Source organism: Ahaetulla prasina, chromosome 1 (assembly GCF_028640845.1).
Source record: "Ahaetulla prasina isolate Xishuangbanna chromosome 1, ASM2864084v1, whole genome shotgun sequence".
Classification (NCBI taxonomy): domain Eukaryota; kingdom Metazoa; phylum Chordata; class Lepidosauria; order Squamata; family Colubridae; genus Ahaetulla; species Ahaetulla prasina.
The window spans coordinates 225855335-225882408 of record NC_080539.1 but is presented as its reverse complement, the minus strand read 5'-3'; the positions used below and the strand labels follow the sequence as shown (position 1 = coordinate 225882408).

The following is a 27074-nucleotide window of genomic DNA, read 5'->3' as shown; positions in this document are numbered from 1 at the left end:
CTTTTTGAAGGGTAGCCCCATTGTTGATAGTGTTAAATAGTTTAACATCATTGGTGAAGAGAACACAGTTACTTATAATATGGTCACAGGGGTCGTTAATATATAATATGAAGAGTGTTGGTCCTAGAATGCTGCATTGGGGGACACCGCTATTAACAGGAGCAGGATTTGATAGGGCACTGCCTGTTTTGACCACTTGTTTCCTGTTTGACAGGAACGCAGTTATCCAATTATGGAGGGGTCCAGAGATGCCATAGGATTTTAGTCTTAGAAGAGGTTTGTCATGTACCACTGAGTCAAAAGCTTTACAGAAGTCTATGTAAATTGCATCTATTGCTTTGCCCTGATCAAGATTTGTAGTCCGTATGTTTTTGCAGTGAAGAGAATATAGGCCTGTCTATATTAATCTGTGAAAAGGGCATTAAAATATAATGGTGGAAACTGTGTGGGTCAGCTTGACAAACTGAGGAATATCCTCACAGCAGATGTTATATAAACATGCTACACAATGCTTCTGTTTCTATCATTGTAACTCTGAGGGGTTACTAAACAAATGATTGTAAGTTGAGGACCATCTGCACAGCGTTTTTTAATTGTCCTAAAGAAAAGCAGATACTATTCAAGATGTCTGAACAGTAGGAGAGAAATACTTTATGGTTCCTAGAGTAAGGGAAGAAATCTAGGACAGCGGCCCCCAAACTTTCGGGCACCAGGGACCAGTTCTGTGGAGAGAGGTTATTCCGCCTCCACAGAGGAGGCGTGGTTTTGTGTGCTGCCTGCAACCCATGGATGGGAGCTTCACCTGTTTACGCGGCCCGGTTTCACAGACCAGGGGTTGGGGACCCTGATCTAGGATCTAAAATAATCTCCATGTACGAGTGCACACGAGAGAGAGAGAGAGAGAGAATTATCATTTACAACTATCAAAATTCTAATGCAATATATGACTGGTACATGTCTCATTTCTGAAGTCACTGGTTTCTATTTTATAAGTTACTTCTAATGGATAGCTTCAGTGTAGATAATAAAAGCCTTCATTTTCCAATCATCCCAGAAGTTACTTTTTGCAATCTTACGCTGCTACAACTTTAAAGGCTGAGAACTCTTAACAAGCAAAAAGGTCCCTCTTATTGGGGTTAAGTAATACCTGACCTTATAAACATCAGGAATCTAGCAAGATAAAGGGAAGTTTGTACAATGGGTACCACTAGACATTCCTCCCCTATCAAAGACTTTCAGTTATGTTCGGCTCAGAATAAAGCAAGTCTGCACTCAAGGAATAAAGCTTATCGCTAATTTAAAGAGGGTGGAGGGAAATATGAAAACACATACCACAGAAATGGTCATACTCAAACACAACTCCCTCAAAACATGAAAGTCTCTTGAGAAAAGAAAAACCAAATTTTATGCCTACATTAACTTTAGCTAAACTGCTTGTGCTTTGTGTCTTGGTGGCACATCTAACTGAAGACACAATAGTGTTTATGCCAATAACCTATTTATATAACCTGACACGTTCTTCTGGGCTGAATGCCATCACTTTATCGTCCCAAACCATTTCTTTTAGGAAAAGAAACACAGCAGGACATAAAGGGAATCCAGCTCAAATTTATTTATTCACTGGGTTTTCATGTTCCTTCAATCCCTAGATTTTAAGCAGATAACAACGGTACCAATGAAGGAGAATATTTGTAGTTCAGGGTTGAACTGAGGGGCCCTTTGAGCCATGATGGCAGAGTGGTTAGAATGCAGTATTGCAGGCTAATTCTGCTGACTGCCAGCAGTTCAAGTCTCACCGGCTCAAGGTTGACTCAGCCTAACATCCTTCCGAGGTTAATAAAACAAGGACCCAGATTGTTGGGGGTAATAGGCTGACTCTGTAAATCGGCTAGAGTGGGCTGTAAAGCCTGTGAAGTGGTATATAAGTCTTAGTGCTATTGCTACTGCTGTGAGCTTGGTTGTTTTTTTGCAGATATTTCATTACCCAAACTAGGTAATGTAATCAGGCATAGCAGGAAGTAAAGTAGCACTGATGATGTTACCTATTTGGGTAATGAAAAATCTAAAAAAAAAGCTCAGAGAGCACCAGGATCCCTCAGATAACAACCATGTACAATAAATAGGTTTGAAATATTCCCCAAAGACCTATACTATACTATACTATACTATACTATACTATACTATACTATACTATACTATACTATACTATACTATACTATACTATACAGTATAGACAATAAACTATAGTTTGTACTATAGACAAACTCAACACTGCATTTGCCATTCCATATCCTGGGTGCAGCATCCATCATCGCTTCACTCTTAATTTTTGAAGGCCTTGCTATGAGCTAAATCTTAACTATGTTCCAAAATGACATCAGAAGCATGGTCAACTTTGCTGACAGAACTAAATCTGATAGTAGTTGGGAGAGGAACGCACAATCTAAGGATGGCCCCCAAGAACATTTTGTTTTTATTGATCTAGAAACAGAAAATTCTCTGTTTTTCCAGGATGCAGAACTGGAAGCTGTCATTTAGGCCAGCCAATCCACCCTTCTGCTCAGCATAGGAATTCAAATGATAATGAACCTGGGAAGAACAGAATCAGAAGGGACTTGGGACAACATGGGACCTGCAACCTTAAATTGCTAATTGGAGCAAAGACCCACCCCCACCCCAAAAGGATATACAACATGAATGGTCCACTGTGTAGTTAGAATAGAATAGAATAGAATAGAATAGAATAGAATAGAATAGAATAGAATAGAATAGAATAGAATAGAATTGAATTTTTTATTGGCCAAGTGTGATTGGACACACAAGGAATTTGTCTTAGTGCATATGCTCTCAGTGGTCATAAAAGAAGAGATACGTTCATCAAGAATCATAAGGTACAAAATGATAATCATAGGATACAAATAAGCAATCAGGAAACAACATCAATATAAATCGTAAGCTCTTCTCACTAAATCAATATAACCTGTAGAAACACACCGGTGATATTGAAAGTACATTTTGCTAATACGATCTGAAATCCAAATACTTACCAGCCTTGCTTGGCGAAAATAAAGCTATCATCACAAGAACAGGAACAATCATAAGTCCATTTATCATTGTAGATCTAAAAAAAAGAGGGGGAAAAGCAAGAATCTGCTTTAAAAATAAAATCACAACTAAGCATACTCTAGCCGAGTACCAATTGTATTTGATAGTTCTGCACTGTTCAATCAACAAGCATGAGCACTTTCCCAACTACATTTAACAATCGCTTGACTAACATGAAGGGTTTGTTAAGAGGCTAGATTCCGGAATGGCAAAAAATACAACTTTGTAAGAGCAGCCAAATGTCTACAAAATAATGCGTTTACAAATATGAAACCCTCTTGCAAATTTGAGACGGTGGGCTTTCCAAGCCATTCCTACCAGCAGCTAATGTAAACAGAGGTGTAGGTAGACTCTGTCTGTATGCCTTTAGTTAGCATTGACTCCTGAAAACTGTCTTAACAAATCCCCACAGTTTTCTTGGCAAAATTTGGGAAATGATTGCCATTGCCTTCATCCTAAGGCTGAGTGAGAGTGACTGGCTCAAAGTTACTCAGCTAGCCCAAAGTCACTCAGAACTGAGGATCTTCCAATTTCAAATCCTGGTAACTTAACCATTTTACCAAAGTGGCTCCTATGGACAGGCTTAGTTGTAATATTTGGATTCCACAGCAAAGGCTGATATCCAAATCCAGAGCTAAAGCATTGCATCCAATATCAAAGGAGGAGGAATCTTAACAAACAGGGATGTTGTTGTACAAAGGCTGTTCCCCACACTAATCTTACAGGTGTGAGGTGCATGTTTCTTACCAGACCAACTTTACCTTTAGAAAATTACATAGCAGAGCACTGCGAGTAGCAGCAAAAATACTCATTTTTTAAAAAGACAAAATGATCCGTTCTGGTTTGGCCTGTTTTCTGCCCCCTTTTTAACACTAGGGAGTCTAATCTACTCACCCCACTGGAGTCAGCAGTAACATTCCTATCAGACCATAAAGTAACAGTTTGCAATTTCATGCTGACTGGAAGTTGGCCCACTGTGATATCTCCTGTCAATGAACTGGGCTTGTTGTATAATTACCGCATTTGGGGTTCAAATTGGCAAGCTAGGTCCATAATTACAGTAACTATTCACTGGGAATCAAGCAGGCATGTTGATTACAGTACATTCCAAGGTTTTGGAATCCATCAAAATATCAGGAATATTTTGGACAAAGGGGAAAAGAAGAGGACTTTGACCAACTTGGACATACTAAATTGTTTTATGTTGTAATTTTCTAGGCCTTTTTTTAAAGTTTAATCTTAGATCACATTTTGAACCTACATTAATAGGTTTTTTTAAGGAAAAAGAATGTGTAACTTTTTTAGTGCGAGGTACCCAGAATCTTCTTAAATATAGGTCAGTGGTGGTGAACCTTTTACTCACTGAGCGCCAATGGTACATGCTTCACTTATGTGTGGCTCCCCCTGTGTACTGCATGGGCAACCGCATCATCTGCGCATGCGTTCGGCTTTCATGCAGCTCCCCCATGCGTTGCGTGTGCAATTGCACCATCTGTGCATGTGTGTGGCTTTCGTGTCCACAATACACATGCACGAACACCATCTGCGCATGCGCGCGCTGCACGCAGGTACTTGCACACGCATGTGCAAACGCGCATGCATGCACAAGAGAGCTCCAAAGACCAGCTGAGTCTCTGGAATTGTGCCTATGCGCACCGAAGGCCCGAACACCAGCTGGGGCGTGCACGCATATACAGCTGCAGGTGAGTTGGGCAACAGCTCGCGTGCCCAGAAAGATGGCTCTGCATGCCACCTTGGGCACACATGCCATAGGTTCTCCATCACAGATATAGGAGGTCTTTGACTTACAATAGTTTGTTTAGTGACCATTTGAAGTTACAACAGCACTGAAAAAAAGTAACCATTTTTCACACTTACAACCAGGGGAGAAATCCAGCAGGTTCTGGAGAACCAGTAGCGGAAATTTTGAGTAGTTTGGAGAACCGGCAAATACCACTTCTGGCTGGTCCCAGAGTGGGGTGCGAATGGAGATTTTGCAATATCCTTCCCCTGGAGTGGGGTGGAAATGGAGATTTTGCAGTATCCTTCCCCTGCCATGCCCACCAAGCCACGCCCTCAGAACTGGTAGTTTAAAAAATGGATTTCACCACTGCTTACAATCATTGCAGTCTCTCATGGTCATGTAATCAAAATTCAGATGCTTGGCAACTGACTCATATTTATGACGGTTGCAGTGTCCCAGGTTCATGTGATCACCATTTGCGACCTTCTGACCACAAAGTCAACAGGGAAACCTGATTCATTTAACAAGTGTGTTGCAACTTAATAACTGCAGTGATTCACTTAAAGACTATTACAAGAAAGTTCGTAAAATGGGGCAAAACTCACTAAAGAAACGTCCCACTTGGCAACAGAAATTTTGGCTCCATTGTGGACTATCTGTATGCTCTAAAAAGGAGAGGTGGGGAAGGGGCAAAAGGAAGGGAAAATCATATTACCAAATTCCAATTGTGCAATAGGAGATTTAATTCATAGATGCTTTGGGCTGAATGTATTCTAGCTAATTATACGCCATTTGAATATTTTGCTGAAATGCTTCATATATGATTATCACTGTGAACCAAATGTACGTTAACTCATGGTAGCTTTTATGCACCCAGCAAAATACGAAACAGGTCTTCAGTGCTAGGTTAACTGCACAGACCTTGCAGGAACAAAGCAAAAGGAAAGAACAATTTGCAGCCTTGAGCCTGCCAAAAATACAGATTTTGTATTCATTTTATCAGGAAGCTATTCTATTGATCAAGACAAGCTGTTTAAATGATACCCTTAGGGAGGCAAATGTCAAGCACTTCTTGATATATAATGCTTAAGAAGAAATAAGAGCCCAGCTCTCTACTACACTAAAGTGTCTAGCATACGCCAACGAACTGTTTAGGCAGTTGAAGTCGTGCCAAGAAACTTTTGGAAGGGATGTCAAGATTTCTTGCCTGCTACCATTTTGCTCAGAGAACATAGGATATGCTGCTAGCCTTTATATTCAAGCAAGGTAGAAATAGACCTTATAAGAAAGCCTATTAATTTTGAAAACACACATGAGCTCCACAGGTGCCAAGAATGTTAGTCAAGAAGTCAAGTTTCACTGCTGCCTTTCACCTAGATAAACATGAAACAACTAGGAGGATAATTATTAAGCAAAAAAAAAAAAAGATCATCAAAACCTAGAAAACACAACCCTCTGGGTCAATGAAAACTGAGCTTTTTTCTGGGGGGAAGAAGACAACCTAGAGTGCACTGGAATGAAGAAATGGCTTGAATCCAAGACATGTTTTAGAAGTTGTACTAAGACACATTCTGGAAGGATAATACACATTCTGGAAAGATAATTGGGGTTTCAGTGCATTAAGTATCTAGTGTTTTATTCCCTTAAATCCCACAAAAAATCTTCCCCCAATTTCTACAACGTTTTTAGTGCACCTTGGAGGTTTGGAGGCTTCTATAGCCACAGGAGGAATGCTGCCTATGACTCCCAAGCTATTCCTTATAGGGCAGTTCTATCCTATTTTGTTTTCAACTTTGTGTTATATATTTTCCTCTAAAATGTATGTCGACAGCATTATCTAAACCAGGAGTCTTCAACCTTGGCAACTTTAAGACCTGTGGACGTCAACTCCCAGAATTCCTTAGCCAGCTTTGCTCTGGGAGTTGAAGTCCACAAGTCTTAAAGTTGGCAAGGTTGGAGACCCCTGGTCTAACCTACTGTCAACATAATTACCTTATTTAACCCCTAAATATGAAAGAACGTTACTATGCAGTTAAGATAACCCAGACTAGACCCTAAACTGCACCATGTATGACATCAAGTCGCACCATGTGTGGCATCTTCATTAACCTCTCACAATCTTGATTTTATTATGTGGATTAGTTAATCGTTTTAACTGGTTTTTATATTTGGTTTTAAGGGTTGGTTTGTTGTATGCCACCCAGAGTCATCTTATGTGAGATGGATGACCATATACAGTACATTTGTTAAAATAAATAAGCTGACAAGAATTTATTGAACTTTTATATACACAATATGTCCTTTTGGAAGAAAGAACAGTAGCATCTACACATATCTACTGTTACCATTATCATCATCTTCCCTCAGCAAAACTTACAGATAATCCACAATATCACCTGAAACGCTAATATCCAGTTTAGGATATTAGGTTGACTCTGGGTGGCATCTAGTATGTCACCCAGAGTCAAACAATAAAGTGGCATACAACAATATTGCCTCTAAGGTTGTAAATTCTAGCACAAATCTTAACACAATTGAGTAACAACAATTGTTGTCTCAGGAAGAGATGCTGGCTTGGACCTAGTATTTTAGTCCTGACTAGAAGGCACTTGTGAGCTAATCGTACCTAATGTTGTGCTAGACAGCAGTGTTCTCCAAACACCCATACTCCACAATACATCACTACTACATACAATTTTGATTAAATTTATGTAGAATTACTAATCCACTATACCTTAAATTCTTGTGTTTATTTAAGCATGCAAGGTGGAGGTGTTTTTTGCAAAGGCTATTTCCAAGATTAAATTTAATTGCTATTAATTGCTGCATTACCTATTAATTGGTCTTTTATCTACATTAGAAAAGCAATTCAGACAGGTCAGCAAGGAAGCCATACTACCTTTGCCAAATAGAACACCTTTTTTTTAAAGGCGTTGTTTATTCATTATATTGGATCATATAATCACACCAAGCAAATGGTTCCAGAGTTATGCAAACATTCTTTTAATATTTTAGAGACTAGTAAAATGAATGTTAATATAAACTGTTATAGACCGAAGTGTCCTTGACCTGAACTTTCTGAATTTCCTGTAAAGCTGTCCATTATTTTGCATTGCTAATGACATCTATATTAGATACAGTCAGACCATTAGATGATGCGAACCCTAGCCTACAAAAGGTTATGCTATCAGTCTTTAAGGTGCCACTAGGCTTTCTGCTCCCTTTTACAGCACTGCTAATCGGACCTTTTGCAACGATGAGCAAGAACAGTATAAAATTGCTGCTCTTAAAAGCCCTTTGCAAAATGCTACAGAATAACTTTCCATAGATGGACTTACCAGAGAGAAAATAGCCACATGAAATTCATCTGCTTCATCTTTTATCCCCGAGAATAATCACAATATAGAGCCTATTATTATTAAAAAGAACCCATTCTGCATATTTAAGATGAAGCAATTAACATTCATTTAACACTGTCTTTAAAGACTGAGGAATTAATAATGCTTCTTTAAAAAAACTGCATATTTTGTTTTTTATTCCATGTATGACATAAATCACAATCTCAGATGAGTGAAGATTTTTTTAAAAAAAAATGTGATTAATAAAATGTGAACCAAGACTTTTGTTTAATTATATTGTCTTTTCGCTAAATACAAATATATACTGACAGAATCCTTTACTCTAAAGATATTGCTGTTACAAGACAATGAATGGATTATCCCCTTAATAAGTATGCTTAACATATATTTATTTCAAAAATAATACTTAATAAGCATAAGGGCATTAGATGATGCCTGTATCTTTGATTCTAGGGGTGGCTGGTCTGTGGAAGAGAAACTCTCCCCAGAAAAATCTTACAGCCTTCTGAAGTGTTCTCATGTTACCAATCATTTGTCCACCATGGTTCAAGACCCCTGCATGCTTGTGACTTTATAGGTAACTATAGATAAGTCAAAAAAGCTAATTGACACTCCACATTTACGCCAAGAATGTACACAGGCATAGGTAACCTGCAATATTTAAGCCAGCATTGTGTGTACATTAGCTAGTAGAGCATTCCTCAACCTGGTGCCTTTCAGATGTATTGTTTTACTACCTGGGGACGGTCACAGCTGTGACCCAACATGTCAAGACAGCACCAGGTCAGGAAAAGCTATTTTAGTGCAACAAAGGAAATGCCACAACGATGCATTCCTGTCTTAGGAGAGAAAGGAGATGCCTCCTTGAACAAAGGCGCAGGGGAAATTTGATAGTTTCTAATCAATTCTATTTCCAGATAGGCTTCAGTTCAATGCTCGCGGAGTTGTAATAGTACAACTGGATACTCAGGAAAACCAACTGAAGAGGACGGAACAAAAATGTAGACGTTTCTCCTTTTCATTGGATTTATGGAATGGGGAGGGAATACTCTTAACTTCAGATTTCCCCCCAAACTGCTGAAGGACATATTTGATTCTACAGAGGTCTGCACCATTTTGTTAATTATAACACTCTAATGCTTTTAACAAGAGCCCTTGTTTCATGCACAACTCATGCTTCTTAAAATCTATGTGGCCAGAATTCTTTACACCCTCCAAAACAAAAGCACACGCACAGCAATAGAAACAGCCAACCTGGAAAAGAGCAAATGAGTTTTTCTGCAATAAATACCAGCATTATCAGTACCGTTATTAAAGTGAAGAATTTAACAGGCTGCTTTCCTTGCAAGACTAGCTAATGCTTCTTGGTCTTCCTCCCTCTGTGTGAACAATTTAGACGCATCAATAATTTGTTAAGCCAAGCATTCGCACATGGTGGAATGCAGATATTCATGCCTTGGGTGCTGATGGCTCGGGCATATTTAAGCCAAGAAATAGTCTGTTGAAGATATGCCCCAGATGTTTTCTTCTTGGCCAAGAGAGCATTTCAGGGCTCCGACCCTCAGATTTCTAATGCTCGCAGGCTGTAACACAACAAACTTAAAGCACAGAGATCCTGGCAGGCTATAATAAGGGCAAGGCAGCTTTTCTACTGACACAAGTCAGTGTTTATCAGGTGCCATGACATCCTTTAACCTGAGACACTCTTGAGTTCTGGCAGAATAGCTGCTCCATAAATGAAGGACATGCTATTTTAGCCGGCAGAATACTTAAAATGTGTTAACAATGTGTTGCATTCACACTTACAGAAGGACTGCTGCCATAAATAGAAACCTGAGTAATTCTAGCCGGTAGAATTTCTACACACATACAAACACCCATTCCAAGGAATTACCAGTTACAATTTCTGCACCCTGAGTGTTTAGGGGAGATTGTAATATCTTACACCCTATATTCTGGCTGTCAAAAAGAAAAAAGAAGACGGAGAATGCAACACAGCACAAGCGACAGCACTTCAGGGACGCTGGCTGACGTTTGAAAAAGAAAACTGGGGTCAAAGTGAGTTATAACTTAGATGGGATCCTACTAAGAAGTTCCTAGGAACAGTTTATACTTGGAAACTGAAGGAGTGACAAACCTATGCGGTACTGTGGCCAAAAGGCTTACCTGGATATATTATGTAGTCACTGGGGGTTGTGCTCAACTTGAAGAAGCCTCGAGTTGATGCATGCAATTGCTGCAATCCCACCCTTTCTTTCCAATTTCCCCAATGCTATCCCACTGGAGAAACTGATAGAGTTTACTTACACTTCAGCTGAGAAGTTTTACCTTATTGCTAAAGGCGGAGAGGGAAAAGGGGGTGGGTGGGGATGGATAATTTGCAGCGTGACTCAGATGCACAGCTGTTCATTAAATATGTTCACCACAAAATACAAATGTGTGCAGGGAAAGGCAGTATAATGTCTTGGGAGACAACAAGCGAGCTAATTGTAGAAGAATAGTAAAGGGAGGAGGGAAGCCAGTTTAAAAAGGTTGCAGCATATCCCCAGAGAGTAGGCCATCTGCAAATATGATAGACTAAGCCAAGAACACATTTAGAAATCTAAATGCTGCAATGCAGCCTCTGTGTGTGCTACTTCACTCTTCTCCAGCACCTGAAAATAAAGTGTTCTTTTTTCGGTTTATTTGCTAAGAAAACTCTTTTTTCTTTTTTTTTCTTTTTTTTGGTCTCAACCAGGAAAAACAAAACAAAAAGACCCTGGGACGTAGAACGGGAACATTCTATCTAAAAGGCACATTCTCACGCTAAGGGGCATTTGGTTATTTACTCTTGAAAGTCTTTCACATGTACAGCTTTCTCTAGTTGCCCTTAAAATTCACGACACTTTACATGAAATCTCTAGGGAGCCCTAATGTTGTTAACTTCTGCCACATCACAAGATTAAACAGCAAGTTTAATCATTCTCCTCCTGTAACTTTCCTGTCACAACAAGCACAGTATATAAAGTGCTAGAAAAGAGCAGCCATGAATGCTACTTTCTAGAACAGAGGAAAGGCTGCTCTGGGATTACAACGCAGATGAGCCTGCCTGATGTACTATGTGTGGGATATTTATTTGATCAGTGACTGAATAAAATAGAACACAAATAATCTAATTACAGCAGAAAGAGGGGAGAAAACCAACAAAGCACCCAGGGAACCAACAGGCAAATGAACCAGGTATGAGGATGTCAGTCATGTGCAGTATAGTCAATTGTTTGTGCACAGTCTGTTGTGGTTCACCAACAGCCTGCAGAGCTAACAATGGAGTCAGACAGTGATGAGGTTGAGGAAGAACATGGGTCAGTCCTGGAGGCTGAGAAAGGCCCGGATGAGGACTCTGCATCGGAGGCAGAGATGGGGCCAGGGCCATCGGGGAGTGATGTGTGGACCCTGGAGCCTCCAGAGGCTGACAGTAGGAGGAACAGGAGGAGCCTATTCCTAATATTTATTTGTTTGTTTGTTTGTTTGTTTGTTTGTTTGTTTGTTTGTTTGCATTTATATCCCGCCCTTCTCTGAAGACTCAGGGCGGCTTACACTATGTCAGGCAATAGTCTTCATCCATTTGTATACTATATACAAAGTCAACTTATTGCCCCCCAACAATCTGGGTCCTCATTTTACCTACCTTATAAAGGATGGAAGGCTGAGTCAACCTTGGGCCTGGTGGGACTTGAACCTGCAATATTGCAGGCAGTTGCTGTTAATAACAGGCTGCATTAGTCTGTTGAGCCACCAGAGGCCCATGAGATATATACACACATGATAATACACACATGAGAAGAGCTGCCAGAAGGCAAGAGCAGCTAAAGCAAAGAGCATGACTCGGGAGTAGGGCCAAGAGATGATTGGCCCCTCCCATAAGGCTTAAAAGACCATCAACGGTGTTTGGGCTCTTTGTCGGAAAACAACATTGCTAGCTTTACTCCTTGTCTTGCTGCATTTATTTCTTGTTGGCGTCTTCTGCTTTTGAACTTTTGCCAAGAAAAGCCTTTGGCAGTTTGCCTAATTAGACCAAGGTTGGTGATAAGACGGAAGAACTGTGTTATGAAGAATTTGCTTTGATTTAGTTTGGACAACGCTGAAAATGAGTTAATTCTCAGCTGTTCTAATAAAGTCTGTTTGGTTTTGAACTGATTGCGTTTACTACTACCTACTTGGGCCCGAGTGACAACACATTCATAGCAGCAATAGGGAACTTTGCTGCCTTTAAGGGTGATAACAGTTTTCTTGTTTGATAAGAGAAAAATGACAAGAAATTCCTCAGGATAATTTAGTTGTCTCTAGTAAGAAATGGAAGTTGAGTCTTCCTCAAATACCATTGTAAAAGGAGCAATGCCTCAACATGAACTACCAACATAAGAAGAGGTTTCGTTGTTGATGTGCTGAATGTACTCTGTAAAAGCACAGAGGATATACTATTATATCTGGCTCAGAAGAAGAAACTTTGCTGGGTTGGAATGATGAGTGAGTTGATGCAGTTGGCTGGTTTCCACCTTACACAGTTAAACCAAGTTTGGACAAAATTTGGAATGGATCCTCTTTCATTCTGAGGTTCAATGACTAAAAGCCTTTCTTTAATAAATCTCCTAGCCTGAGTGAAATCCAAAGAGAGACCATATTATAGAAGTTTTTAATGCAAGAGGACTCAAACTAATCTGAAAGAAGAGATGGAATCAATTCAGCTGGTAAATAACAGCATTTAAGTCTGTAATATTAGATTAATAACCATGCTCTAATGTCAACTCTTGTCTGACCAATTCTGTCTCAGAATCACATTAGATATACATTTTGGGGCATACTAAGTGTAAGGTTAACACTGACCATGGACAAGAGGTTTATTTAGTGAATGCTACACAACAAACACAACCCAGCCACAAGCATTTTGATAGCTGTCTCCTTTCTCTCCATAGCCCAGCAACCTTTGTGATACTGGTCAACCAGCACTTCTTTTTGATGTTTGTTGACTACAATTGGGGGGGGGGGAATTCTTCAGTAAACTTGTCAGGTATAGGACAATGCCCAGGCCAGAAGGTTAAATTGGTTCTTTTGAAAAAGAACCTGGGACTGAAAAACCAAGGAGGAGGAGCAGAGACATTGTAGGAGAAGAAATTCTTAATGTTGTGTTTGCTCTTTAGCCAACTCATTTTCCCAGAAGAAAAGCGATTGCTCAATTGTACTGTAAGCTTGCAATTTGTCCACATGGCGGCACTGAGCTGGACCGCACATAATGGATACAAGATTGTGGTTACAGCAGTCTTCCTTACGTACAATTAACTTTTTTGGTTTGAGTCCTGACAAATGAAAATGTGGTTGAGAATTCTGTATATGAAGGACCTTTGTTCTATGTGGAAGCAAGTGGGCCAAGTAAAAATGAAAAGTCCTGATACCAGATACCAAGCAGGAGAAGTACTACAAGAAACAAAATGGTAGTCATTGGTGAAGTAGGGATCAAAGTCCTCCAAAAGTCCAATCAATTCTATATAATCCTATTATACAATGGTATACAAAATTTGCAAAAAACATTGATTTCTCATTGCTGATCTGGATGAAATAAAGCACATTTTTGCACAGGCTGAATCCAAGCAAAGAAGCCACTAATAATAACAACATTTCATCAAGGTTTCTAACTTTCCTCCTATAAGGAATGGGGAAGACTTTTCAAAGTGAGGTTACTCTATCATAAAAGTAAACTCAGCCCAACTTTTATATCCTTCTGCATTCTGCATCAGGATTACCTTTAATAAAAAGACAAAAAACTAGAATCAATCTAAAGTGATAGAACCTGAAAGTATTGAACTTTCCTGTAATATAAGGAATCCTTTGACACTCCATCAAAAGCTTTCAAAACACCCAGCTATTTTACTTCCAACAAAACCTATCAGCCTGGACTTAGTGAAAGCAAGCAGACACCAAGGGATAAAAATGCCTAACACATATGACTGTAAGAATACTCTCCAATATATCTGTTACACATATGCTTAAAATATAAAAATATTGAGCCTTTGGTCGTTCAATTTCTGCACAATATCCCCAAGTTTCTGGAGGTAATTTTTTTTTCCTGGGAAAAACAGAAAGAGTGGAGAAATATGTAAGCTTGTTTTAAAACTGCTCTATAAAATAATTTGGCTCTGTCCTGTTAGTTTCTCAGTAGGCTTAGAGGCAAATATATATACAAGAGAAGAAAAAGGAATACTGTATTAGTAATACGTGTGACTATCATCACCTGTATTCCTATGCAACGTTACCCTAATTTTGTTGTTTTAACTAGGCTTCAGTACTTTTGCAAACTCTTTGGATAAACTGAAATGTACTAAATGTTCCTAGAAGGAGCACATACATGCAATAGATAAGGAAATTTCTGTAATTTCTGCTGATATCCATCCACTAATTGCATTCGCTATTGCATGAATCTGTCCTGCATTCACTATTGCATGAATCTGTCCTGTATCAGGAATGCTGCTCAACACAAGATCTTTTCTTAGGACAATGGGAACATAATAAATTCCATAATAAATTCCTTGGAGATATTTTATACCACTTTGTAGTTCAGTTACCCACATTAAGTCAATGGGAAAGCAAATCTTAACTGGCTAGCTCCATGCCTTTATTTTGCCATGAAATATAGGTAAAGTAACCCAAATAACTGTTAGGTTCTGCTGTCTAGTTATAAGATTCTCTAACAGCTTGGCCATAAATCTAAGGCAGGACTTTAGAGGAAAACATTGGCTTTTTGCAAGCTGTAATAATAAAAGTCAAGGATTACGCTGGGGAAAAAATGGGACTAAAATTCAATATAAAGAATATCAAACTAATGACACAGATACAACAGTCTTAGAACTGACAATGCAGATGTCAAAACAAGAGGATAGTATCTGCCTTTTAGGCTCAACCATCAATAATAAAGAAACAAGCATTCAAGAAATATGCTGCAGATTAGCAATAGGTAAAGCAGCTATGACGGCTTTGGGGAAGATATCCATATGCCATGATGTCTTTATACTTATAAAAATCAGAATCGTATAAGCCATGTATCCCCTATGACACTGTATGGAAGTGAAAGTTGGACTTTGAAGAAGTAAGCTAGGAAGGATATTGAACCTTGGCGTTATAAAAAGAATATCGTGTCCAGTCCAGAAAACAAATAGATCACTGAAAAATATCAGTCTAGGGATCTAATACCAGGTACAAATGACTAGGCTCAAATTATCATACTTTGGACACATTATTCAACTACCTAGCTCTGTGAAGAAGCTTTAATGCTGGGAAAGGTGAAAGGAAAAAGAGGAAGAGGATGTAGCAAGGTAGCTAGACTCAATTACAGTAACACTAATTGCACCCTTGGAGGACTTGAAAGTTCAGATTAGGTTATGCTGTTGCTAGGAACTGACAATTTGATAGCACACAATCAATCTATGACCAAATCTGGGTTCCCCAAAAAACTATTTTCTTCTATTCTCTCAGGAGGCTTCCCAGGGATTCACTTCATTTTTGCTTCTCCACCAGAAAGCACTTCGCTGGAGACACTGCCACTCCAGTGACCCGAAATAATCATTTCCCAAGGTATCATTTGCCCTTAAAGTTAACTCTTAAAACTTTTAACGTTCGGTTGTTTCAAGGTGCTTGGATCATCATGAAACAGTGCTCCTCGAAGATTTCATTCACATCTTTTTCAACTGGAAAATTCAAAAGTGAAGCTATTTCAAGATTCTAGAACACTTTTGATTAGCAACCCTCAGGGATTCCTCTTCCCTCTCACTATTAAGGGACAGGAGAAACACAGGTAATTGTTCTATAGGAATATGCGTATATGCAAACAGGAGAGGGGTATCTGTGCAAATGCGCTGGGAAGCTTACATACCAACAGCGGGCTGTGGCTTTTCTTGCTGCCAACACAGAGACTTCAACAAGCTTGGTCAGGTTCCCATTTATCCACTAAGCCATAAAATGTATCCCACCCCTGTAATAGATAAGAAACCATAGATGCTTACAGGTTTAAATCAGATTAAAGACCCTTTACCGAAGGAGCTTTTGGAGCTCTGCCCCTGAAATTGTCACAAGGCTCTAATCAGCCTCACGATGTTGATAGGGGTGACCTAAAGGACAACTTTAACTGCATGTTCAGGAAAAAAAGAAAAGAGGCCCTACAAGAAGGAACATTAGGAAGCCATGAAGTTGAAATAAAGCCCAGGTTTGCCCAGAGAAGAAGCACATATTAAATCCTAAACTTTGGTCAATTATTATTTATAAAGTTGTTGTTGTTGTTAGTTGCGAAGTCTGGTCCTACCCATCATGATCCCATGGACAAGGTTCCTCCAGGCCTTCCTGTCCTCTACCATTCCCTGGAGTCCATTTAAGCTCACACCGACTGCTTCAGTGACTCCATCCAGCCACCTCATTCTCTATCGTCCCGTTCTTCTTTTGCCCTCAATCTTTCCCAGCAAACTGACTGGTTTGATCACCTTGCAGTCCAAGGGACTCACAGGAGTTTTCTCCAGCACCTACAACTACCGCTATTTGTTGCTAAATCATCAAGAAGTATTGCAGAGGGAACATTTTTACAAAGATACAAAAAGTAACCAAACACACATTAATTCTTCCTTAGGACAGAACCATCTCCTGCTCAATGTTTTAAAACAAAAGTCTCCAACCTTGGCAACTTTAAGACTTGTGGACTTCAACTCCCAGAATTCCTCATTCTGGGAGTTGAAGTCCATAGGTCTTAAAAGTTGCTAAGATTGGACCCGCTTGGTCCACAGCAATGCTTCTGGCTGGCGTACCTTGGATGTCCGGAGGGCTCTTCATATTTATCTCAAACAAACAGCGGGGTTGAGAGGTATGGAATCGTTTATCTCCTTTCTACCAGCATTTTTAGGTTGCAGGGTCAACAGAAGTGAGGAAATCGCCCTTCCTGACACCAGCGAGAATTGATTGAAAAGACTGTATTTTGAACCGTTTGTATAGGTTCAGCCTTTTAAGGTTGAGAATTGGTCTCCATCCACCCGAGGACATGGGAACGACAAACAAGAGAGAGTAGAACCCTTGCCCAATCTGATCCTCCGGTACCCTCTGGATGGCTCTGATGTCTATTAGGTGTTGTATAGCCGTATCCATGAGGGCCTTCTTAATCATATCTTTAGAGACTGAGAAGCATATGAAGAACCTCAGGGTGAGAAATTCTATGGATAGACCCGATTGTACAGTATCCCTAACCCAGGTGTCCGATATAATTTCCTCTCATCAATCGGCAAATAGAGCTAGTCTGTCCCCGATAGGAAGGTTGGAAATGCAGTTATTGGTGGCATCAGAATGAACAACTTCCTCCCCCTCAAAAGGCCTCTGGTGGCTCAGCAGACTAAGTCTGTCTGTCTGTCTGTTATTAGAACACAGCAGCCTGCAATTACTGCAGGTTCAAGTCCCACCAGGCCCAAGGTTGACTCAGCCTTCCATCCTTTATAAGGTAGGTAAAATGAGGACCCAGATTGTTGGGGGCAATAAGTTGACTTTGTATATAAATATACAAATGGATGAAGACTATTGCTTAACATAGTGTAAGCCGCCCTGAGTCTTCGGAGAAGGGCGGGATATAAATGCAAAATAATAAATAAATAAATAAATAAATAAAAAAAGGGCCGTTTACTTGAGACGGTTCTACCTCAAGGCAGCCTGTGGGAAAACAGGGAGTAGCCGAAATCACTCTTTCATTGAGAGGTAGGTAAGATTTTATGCTTGTTTATTGTCTCAACAAGTAACGGGTCCAATGCTGGCCTAAATAATTTGTCCCCCGCAAAGGGGGCAGTTGGAAGGCGCCACTTGTGACGGGCGTCCACCTGCCAATGCCTCAGCCAGAGCACGCAACACGCTGCCACCGCAGGTTATGGAGGCAAAGTAGGCAGAATTCAGCTGAAAATTGGACCACTGCAATGATTTTATTCAAATCTTGTTGTAGTCTGGTATCATCAGTAGGCAACTTGTCCTGGAGCTAGTGGAGCCAAAGTAACGTAGCTTGGTTAAAGAACGACACCGTAGTGGCAGCTCGAATTGCTCATGAAGCCCTTGGTGGGCCCATTGGAGGGACTGGTCAGACCTTCATTACTCAGGATGTAAGCCTTCTTCTGGCTCCCCTGGAATGGTGGAATTAGGTAATAAGGCGGCAATCAGCATGTCCACAGAAGGAACCTGGAGGAGAGCTGACAACTCCGCAATGTTGAAAAATGCCTGTTGGTAGAAGAAGGGAGTGGGGCTGACTCAGGAGTAGCCCATTGCCATCAGACGACATTAAGAAACAGGTAGAAGGAGGGGGTGGTGACTGGGCAAGCCTGACTAATTGTATATAACTGTACATTGGATGAGTTGTTTGACATGATTGTAAAAATAAATCTTTTTTATGGAAAAAAAAAAAAGAAACAGGTAAGGTGCAAGAACAACGTCCACCGCCTCGTTAGGTTCTGAAAAAAGTGAGTCCGATAGTTCATGGGAACCCTATGGGAGATCCCCGTCCGGGGGTGGGGGGGAACCCAAGTGCACCACATTCATAGCCTTAAAACAATGATTTGAAGATGGCAGGCAGAAAAAGACCCGTAAAGGCCAGCTGTTCAGGTATCAAACCCTCTGTTGTAACTCCGAAAGGTCCTGTTCCCTTGCTCAACTTCCTCAGGAAACGATGACCAGCTCCCATGAGAAGGAGCAGGGGAACCCGGGTCTCGAACGGAATGAAGGTCCTCCGGACAAGGATCGATATGCGAGTCTGACGCAACTGACACCTCAGAGAATGCCCAACTGGGCAGTTGGAAACTGGCCAAAAGGCCCTGCTGTATGGCCCTGGAAACAATGTCCTGAAAATTGTCTGGTAAGGAAAAACCCCGATCCAATGTAGGACCGAAAATGGTGGCCGGAGGTAATACCATGGTCTGAGGAGGTCGGTTTGGGTCCCAGGTGGAAGCTGTGCCACTGGCAGAATGCTCTGAGAGGCAGCCGGAGACCCCCACAGTCCGGTCATGGGAAGAGACAATGGGCAGTCCCAGAGAGAGACCTGGTCTGGGGCTGTGATCTTTTGCAGGCCAGATCCCTGCACCTTTCATCCTGTGCCATCCCTGCACCATCATTGCTGTGGTGGCCAGTCTTGTGGTGAGACCAGGAGCCTTGTCGGTCTATGGACGTAGCCACCAAGACATTAGTCCTAGAGGGCCCTGGGCGGGCGTCTAAAGGGTCCATGTCAGCCATGTTGGCTGCTTCAGCTTTTCTGTCTCTCTTAGACTTGCACAGTACTTTAGGCATTGTCATGTGATAACGCCTCAATATATCAGTTAACACTAAGGCCAAGGGCCTTAAACGCCAGCTCTGCTCTCAGACCGCTACAATTCCCTCTAAGGGTGTGCGGCTATTACAGGGCTGTATATGAGAATGGCCATCCAAGCTGCTGCAGTGCCGCCAATTTGTATGAGTCCCTGCTGATTCAAATCCCGTAGGAGCCCGTCTTCTGCTAATTACAGTCCTGCTGCTAAGGTTAATTAAAGAGATGAGGATCACTCATTGATGTAGCTCCGTTTAGCAGGGCGCTGCATCGCCAATCAATAGTGCGAGGCTCCAAAATGGCGATCCGACTGTTAATGGAGCATGAAGCTTCTGATAATGGTGGTGCTGTTGATAGCAGAATACAAGGCTCCTGATAATAGCGTTCAAATGTTTGTGAAGCGTGAAGCTCCTGAAATGAGCAGCTTGGCTGAAAATGGAGCGCTAGACTCCTGAAAGCAGCGTCTTGGCTAGTAATGGAGTGCTAGACTCCTGAAAGTGACAGCTCGGCTGAAATAGAGCGCGAAGCTCCTGATTATGTAGGTCGCCCATTAATGGCGGCTTGACTGAGAAGGGAGTGCGCAGATCCTGACCGGTCAATCCCTGAATTGCTGAGGAATTCCAATTGGTGCTGCTAAGCTGAGGGAAGTGTAGGGCTGTCGCCCGAAAGGCAGGAAGGTGAAAGGGAGTCCTAAGCTCTTTCTCGAGTATGATAAACGTCAGGCGGCTGCTGAAGGTATTGAACAAAATGGCTGCCCGGCCAACCCGTTTGGGAGCACGAAGCTCCACTAAGCCACTTCCAAACCAAGGGGGAGCGCAAAGCTCCTGAAAGCCTATCCCAGCTCCCACGGGAGTAGGAAGCTCCACCACTACTCCGGAACGCCTGCAGTTCAACGGAGAGCACAGGTAGAATCCGTAATGGGAAGGAACTGCCAAGGAGCTGGGAACCCCTTAACCATGGCCGAGCCAAAGCTCTGCCACTGGGAAAGGAACAGCAACTCAATCCAGATCAGGAGTCAGCTGCTTTTATTCACAAATGCTGACAATTTGAAATCAGAAGAAATTCTCGATGGGATGGAGAAGTAGACAGGAATGTTGAAGAGAAACTATCTGACACGTCTGTCCAGTCTGAAGGACTGAATCAAAAGCTGGAAGGCCCTAGCAACAGGGGTGGGACTTAACAACTTTGACAGACTCAGTCCTTCAACTGAACAGACGAGTACAACCCATTCCTGGCTGCTGTCTCCACCACTATGGAGAAGGGAAAGGGGAAGGAAAGGAAAAAGGAGAAAGGGGAAAGAAAAGAAAATGCCAAAAAATAATGCATTCCGTGCATCATCATGTTAAACTGATTTTTTATCTACTTAGAAGGTTGCATCTGATAAAATGTTTATAATTAAACAAAAATAAAAGCTTGAAATGAAAAATTGAAAACAATGGGGTACATCCAACATTTTACTATACAACTTGAACAGCTGGACTTTCCCTTGATCCTTTAACTCTTCTCTACCATGACCTCTTAAGTTTCTTCTTAATCTAAAGAGTATTTTTCCAGCAGATTATGGATGCAATGAAATACATACCTGATGCAATGCTTCCATGTAAATATCCTGTGGCAAGCAGATTTTATTTATTTTTATTTATTTATGTATGACTGACACACTATAATGTTTACTTAATGAAGTTTCCATTCTATATATACTTACTTGAGAATAAATCCCAGGACTGAACTGCGAGCCATATAACCCATTTCAGCAAAATCTGATTGAAGGTCTGCACGTCAAAATTTATGAAGATTCCTTCTGCCCAGTTTGGGGGGCAATTTCTGTTGCAGGATATTACTTCTTGCCATGAAGTAAAACTTCTGTTTTTCTGCAGCAAAGGCAAAAATAATATATAACTTGATCAATATTGTTCCCGAGAACAAATTGTTTCCTTTTACAAATAAAAGAGCTGTGTTTTAAATAAATAAATAAAGAGTACCATAAGCTATGTATGTCTCTTGAACTACTTTATTTGACTTCTCTATTTTTTTTAAGTTGTGAAAAGCCAAAGTGGTCACCAGAATTCCTTCCATTATCCCTCTTATACGAAGGGATACCTGTGTACATGCAAGCCTGTTTACAGCTTATTGCTATCATCATGAGCTCTTCCACCAGTGCCCTTTGCAACACAGATTCAGCAGAAAACGAGACAAGACAGAATTTGTTCTGCAATTAAGCTCAGACTGCAGAATTTTCTCTTCTCCAAAGAGAGGTTAGGCTGAAAGTTACCTCTGTCAGCCACCTTCAGATCTGTCCCATCACGTTTGAATGCTTGTCATTCGCCAGACATTGAAAATGGGTGGGACCAGAACCCAAAGTGAATCTGCAAAGTTTAAGGACTCTCCGCCCACCATTTTGCTTCACAAAAGGCAAAGAAATAAAAAAAACCTAGCAACCTTTCCTTCACAAAACGCAGCACAAATGCTGGTTTTGTTCATTCTGAAAGTCGCAGATGCAGATAGTAGGTGACATGTGGTTCCCAAGCTGCTCTTTTTGAACTCATATTTTAGAGAAAGAATCAGCAATCCACCGGCCCCATATGGCCCAATTTCATTTTTTTGCAATCAAGGAAGCCCCCGCCTCCCAAGTTTGTACTGCCAAAATTTAGAGGAGAACCTCCATTTTTCAACAGGCTGATTATTGCCTTGTTTCTTTCATTGCCATTGAAAGATTAAACACAGAAGTTTTTGTAAGCCTCTGCTGGAATTAACCAATCGACCTAGAGTCGTGATGGTGAATTCCCATACCATGATTCCCATGCAAAGCCATCTTGCTGGGCACGTGCACCGTTGCCCATTGCTGTTCCTGGTTTTGGCGTGCTGGCCAACTGGACTTCATGCACGCGGGAGCGCCAGAAACCAGAAGCCAGGCAGCACCGCCCACCTGGTCTTTCAGTTTCTGATGTGCATGCTGGCTGGTGCACATGCATGTGCTGGAAACCGGAAGATCACATGTACACCGGGCTGCTCTTCTGGTTTCCGGCATTCCTGCATGCATGAAGACCAGCTGACTGGCACACTGGAACCCGTAACAGCAACGGGCAACGGCTCACGTGCCCAGAAAGATGGCTATCTCGCATTAGCAAGCTGGTCTTTGCACGCGCAGCATGCCAAAAACTGGAAGACCAGGGGGCCGGTGTGCACTGAAAACTGGAAGAGCAGTCGCCCAGCGCACTGGGCAGCTCCTCTTCCTGTTTCCAGCATGAACATGCGGGTGCACTCCCGTTTCGGCACTTGGTGCCGAAAAGGTTCGCCAACACTGACCTAGAGTTTTTAAAAAAAATAACCAGAATGACAAACTAACAAACCCCTACAAAACTGCTTCAGCCCAACTGATTTCACTACATCACTGATCTCACTACATCACTGATTTCACTACATCACTACATCTTCTTGCTGCTAATGAAGTTCAAAGCATTCTGAAAGTGCAGCTTGATTAAGGAAGGGGGGAGGGAATTCTTACCAAGTCTTTTTCATCCTTGGTTGGTGTCAAAAAGCTTAGCATTTTATTTCATTATTTTTCTTTTTTAAAAAAAATATGGTGTTTTTATATCTTTGAGTTGCCATGTGCGAGGAGGCGGTAATATAAATTTTCTAAATAAAATAAAATAAATGGCTGGAACTTAAAATAGAGACCAAAATTCTAATACCTGAATTATAAGTAAGGTTAGTTGAAAGAATATGATGGGAAAAAACCAATCGCAAGCCATTTCTCGGGTGGAGAATATACTAGCCCCTCTTTAATAGTCTCTAGGAAATTGAAGACACTCAACTAAGTATGACAGATAAATGACAACTAAAGTATTGATACAGATGTAAAAAATGGGCAATACATGGCACCTTTAGAAGGCTCTCCAAAATATTTCAGTTGATATATTTAATTGAATAAAAAAATTCACATTCAATTTAATATGGCAACTGAGATATTTTGGAGAGGCTTCCACTGATGCTGTATATTGCCCATATTTTATATCCATATTGATGTTTAATATAAATATAAAGATCAAAAGATCAAAATATGTTTTGATCTTAATCTCTTGGTGTCGATTGATTTTCTGGTTAAACTGTAATTTTAAATGTATAATTATGTGCCAACAACTCTCAGCAACCACATAGATATCATATAGATCAATGATGGCTAACCATTTCTGGACGAAGTGCCTAAAGTGTGCACCTGACCCCCCAAAATGCAACACGCGCACAGCCCTCGCACATATGCCCCCCCCCGCATGCACAAACACCCCAAAGACCAGCTGACCGATGGGAGGTGCCCACACATGCACAGCAGAGCTGAACTGGGGTAACTGCTCGCATGTCATCAGAGAAGGCACTGTGTGCCACCTCTGGCATGCGTGCCATAGATTCGCCATCACAGATATAGATGCTTCAATTTTTCCTTATACTGTATGTGCCATTATGAGTGGTCAGACTGCAAGGAGATATAAATCAGTAAGTATTTCTACATGGATTTTGTCCATGAAGTTATTAGCTCTATTCAAGGTAGACTTTCAAAAACTTTTGAACAACAGCAAATCCTAATTACTTAAGTTTTAAGTAAATAAATGTTTTAGTTGTCATTTTAGTCTTGATTAGATCTAGGAACACATAACAAAAAGCAGCTCCTCTTCTCTATGTTTTTATTGCAGTTATTTTTATTGAGATTTTATTGAATTCCTTGGTTTTTGACTATGGAACAATGCATACAATTATGAAAATAAAATGAACAAATTCTATTTCTAAATAGAAAATCCTGGTGCTATCTAAGCAGAGTACTTCAACAGATACAACTTAAAATTGGCAGCAGCCGAAATTCTTCTTTAAAAAGACATGAAATCTTATCACTTGAGTAAAATATGACGTCATCCCATAAATCAATGTGTGCTTTTTCATTTCCCTTTTATCTTAGAACTGTAGAAGCTTTTGGAAAAACCAATAAAAATATGTTTTTTCCTCCATTACGAAGGAAATTGTCTTGTAATTTTGCAAGGAAACAACCCTGAACCAGCGTTCAAAAAACAGAAAGTTCATTGCCAGTTCTGATAATTTCTTTCCACATTTCAAAATTACTTGGGAAATCTTATTCCTCAGACAAAAGGAAGAAAACAAAGACAACTTGCAGTTTTTCTGCTTCAAAAACAAAACAAAACAGGCAATACTGTCCCTAAAAGACAGTAAACAGGCTGCTCAAATTTTTTAACACTTCCCTACAGAATGCTTATTCACAAGTTCAGACTACAAGCAGTCAACAACTTAGTATATTTATTATAGTTCAAAGTTAGGATGGCCTTGGAAAAAGTGATTTATCACCTGTGCTCACACTTAATACCATCACATCACCTTCATGGTCCCATGGTCCCAATTTGAGGGCTTGCAACCAGCTTGCATTTACAACCGGTTTCAGCATCCTGTTGTGACCTGATCACAATGGGCAACCATTTTGCTGATTTTCACAATTTTGCTGATTTTGCACAATGGGCGTTTTTTGCAATGGGCAAAAAACGCCCATTGAGGAAACTGAATTCATTTAACAACTGCATGATTTGCTTAATGACCATGACGGTTCTCTTAATGACTACCATAAACATTGTTGCAATTTTGGGTCCGACTTGACTTACAGCCATGTAACTTATGATGCAAATTCTGGCCTCAGTTGCGATTGTAATTCGTGACCTACCTACTGTGTTTCCCTGAAAATAAGACCCTGTCTTATATTTGTTTGAACCCCGAAATAAGCGCTTGGCCTTATTATTTTGAGGCACGTGGAGCAAGACGGGGTTTCTCTTGCCGTCTTATCTGATTTCCAGCTCTGTCTCCCTAACCCTAACCAGATAAAACGGCGGGGACCGACTGTGTATGTGTTTAAATATTTTTGGGGAGAGCTTATTTTTGGGGGAGGGTTATTTTAGCGCATGCGCTCAAAAGCCCAATTGGGCTTATTACCAGGGGATGTCTTATTTTCAGGGAAACAGGGTATACAGTAATAAGAAAACCTACCAGCATCTTCATGCCTCACTCAGAATTTTTCATTTAATGTTAATAAACAAGTCCCCGCAAAAGAAAATATAGTTCATAACATTTTATTACACGTGCTCAGTTATGTCCATTTGCTCAGCACCCAAAGTTCTGGCAGTGGACCTATAACCAGTTCTCTAACCCAGGGGTCCCCAGCCTATTCTCAACCGGGCTGTGTGAATGGTGGGCCGCCATGGACAAGCAGCAGGCTGGTGCACACATACACGAGTGGCAGGGTAGAACACTCATGCTGCCCGGTTTCCCCCTCCCCCCCGAAGCTGGGCCACCAAGTCAAAAAAGTTGGGGACCGCTGCTCTAGCATAATAGCATCCCCCCACAATACACGTTATTGATTCTCAGCTCAAGATTATGGTATTGCAAGGAGCTGTGGAGACATGATCATCATTCCTAGCCAAGCAAAGTCAATGTGGAAGCCAGCAGGGAAGGTCACAAGTCGCTTCAATAAGTCATTCCTGCTCTTTCTCCCACTCAAACATGGCTTCACTGACCCTGCCCCAGTCTCTCCCATCCCTAGCAGCACTCCCTATCGCTCCCTGCTTTAAAACTGCATCACTTAGCGACAGCAATCCCAATCCCAATTTATGATGTAACCTGAGGCGTATCTGTATATTAAACATTTGCAAAATGGAGTTCGAGATAATATACAATACAGCTCTTTCTTCACCATGTTTTCTCACAATAACTTTACAAAGCAAGTGAGAGATATGAACGCTAAGCTAGCTTACTTTGGGTGCCCACCAAACAAGATACAAAACCAATCGTCAGTATCTTTTGTTACTTCTCCATCCCCCAAATTAAGGGGGTCTAATTGGAGTTGTCACGAATTGTGCATGTTGTGGAGGAAAATTATGAGTAGAAGCAATACTGAAACAGAAACACCCACTACTTTACACCATTACCGACTCCCATCTCTAGATCTGGAGAGAAGGGAAATGTTGTGGCTCCAGCCCCCGCCCCCCGGGCCTGGCCCCCTGCTAGAGAGTGACTCAGAGAGTGAGGGGGAAGGGCCGTCAGGGCTCCCCTCCGCAGGGCCAGCCTCTCTGGCTCAGCTCCAGGAGCCAGAGGCAAGCCAGGTGGAGGAAGTAATGAGGCCTCTGTCTCCTATATCTCCCCCCGCCCAGGCAATGCTCCCAGACCCAGCTATGGACAATCAGTCCTGGTTAGATCCCAGGTTTCATAGACAAAAGAGGTGGAAACAACAGAAACAAGGGTGGGGCAGGCCTAGAAAGTGCTGAGTCACGGAGCCACACCCCACAGGCTGCTATACTACTTCGTGGCAAACAAATCAACTCAATGGAGAAAACTTGAGCTGAACTATTTGACTGAGCATTTGGCTTGGAGTGCTGTTTGTTCCTGACTTCCTGGTTGACACGCCGGCATCAAGAAAGATAAAAGAAAACCTTGGCAGACGCTCGCTGGTTTGCTGCCAGAGCTGATAGCTGCCGTGGACTAAATTACC

At 41.2% G+C, this 27074-nt stretch overlaps 1 protein-coding gene across 3 annotated transcripts in view; it reads right to left on the bottom strand.

Annotated features, from left to right (window-relative positions):
* The window catches only part of ACVR1 (activin A receptor type 1), a 97713-nt gene that overhangs the window by 38605 nt on the left and 32034 nt on the right, over nt 1-27074 (bottom strand). For 2 of the 3 annotated variants that reach the window (XM_058192382.1, XM_058192392.1), the window contains exons 2-3: nt 21246-21411; nt 3048-3121 (exon numbers count right to left, since the gene is read on the bottom strand). In XM_058192382.1, coding sequence (XP_058048365.1) covers nt 3048-3121; nt 21246-21289 — 118 coding nt within the window. In that variant the 5' untranslated portion in view covers nt 21290-21411. The remainder of the gene's footprint in view (nt 1-3047; nt 3122-21245; nt 21412-27074) is intronic. The other variant, XM_058192403.1, reaches the window with a different exon arrangement.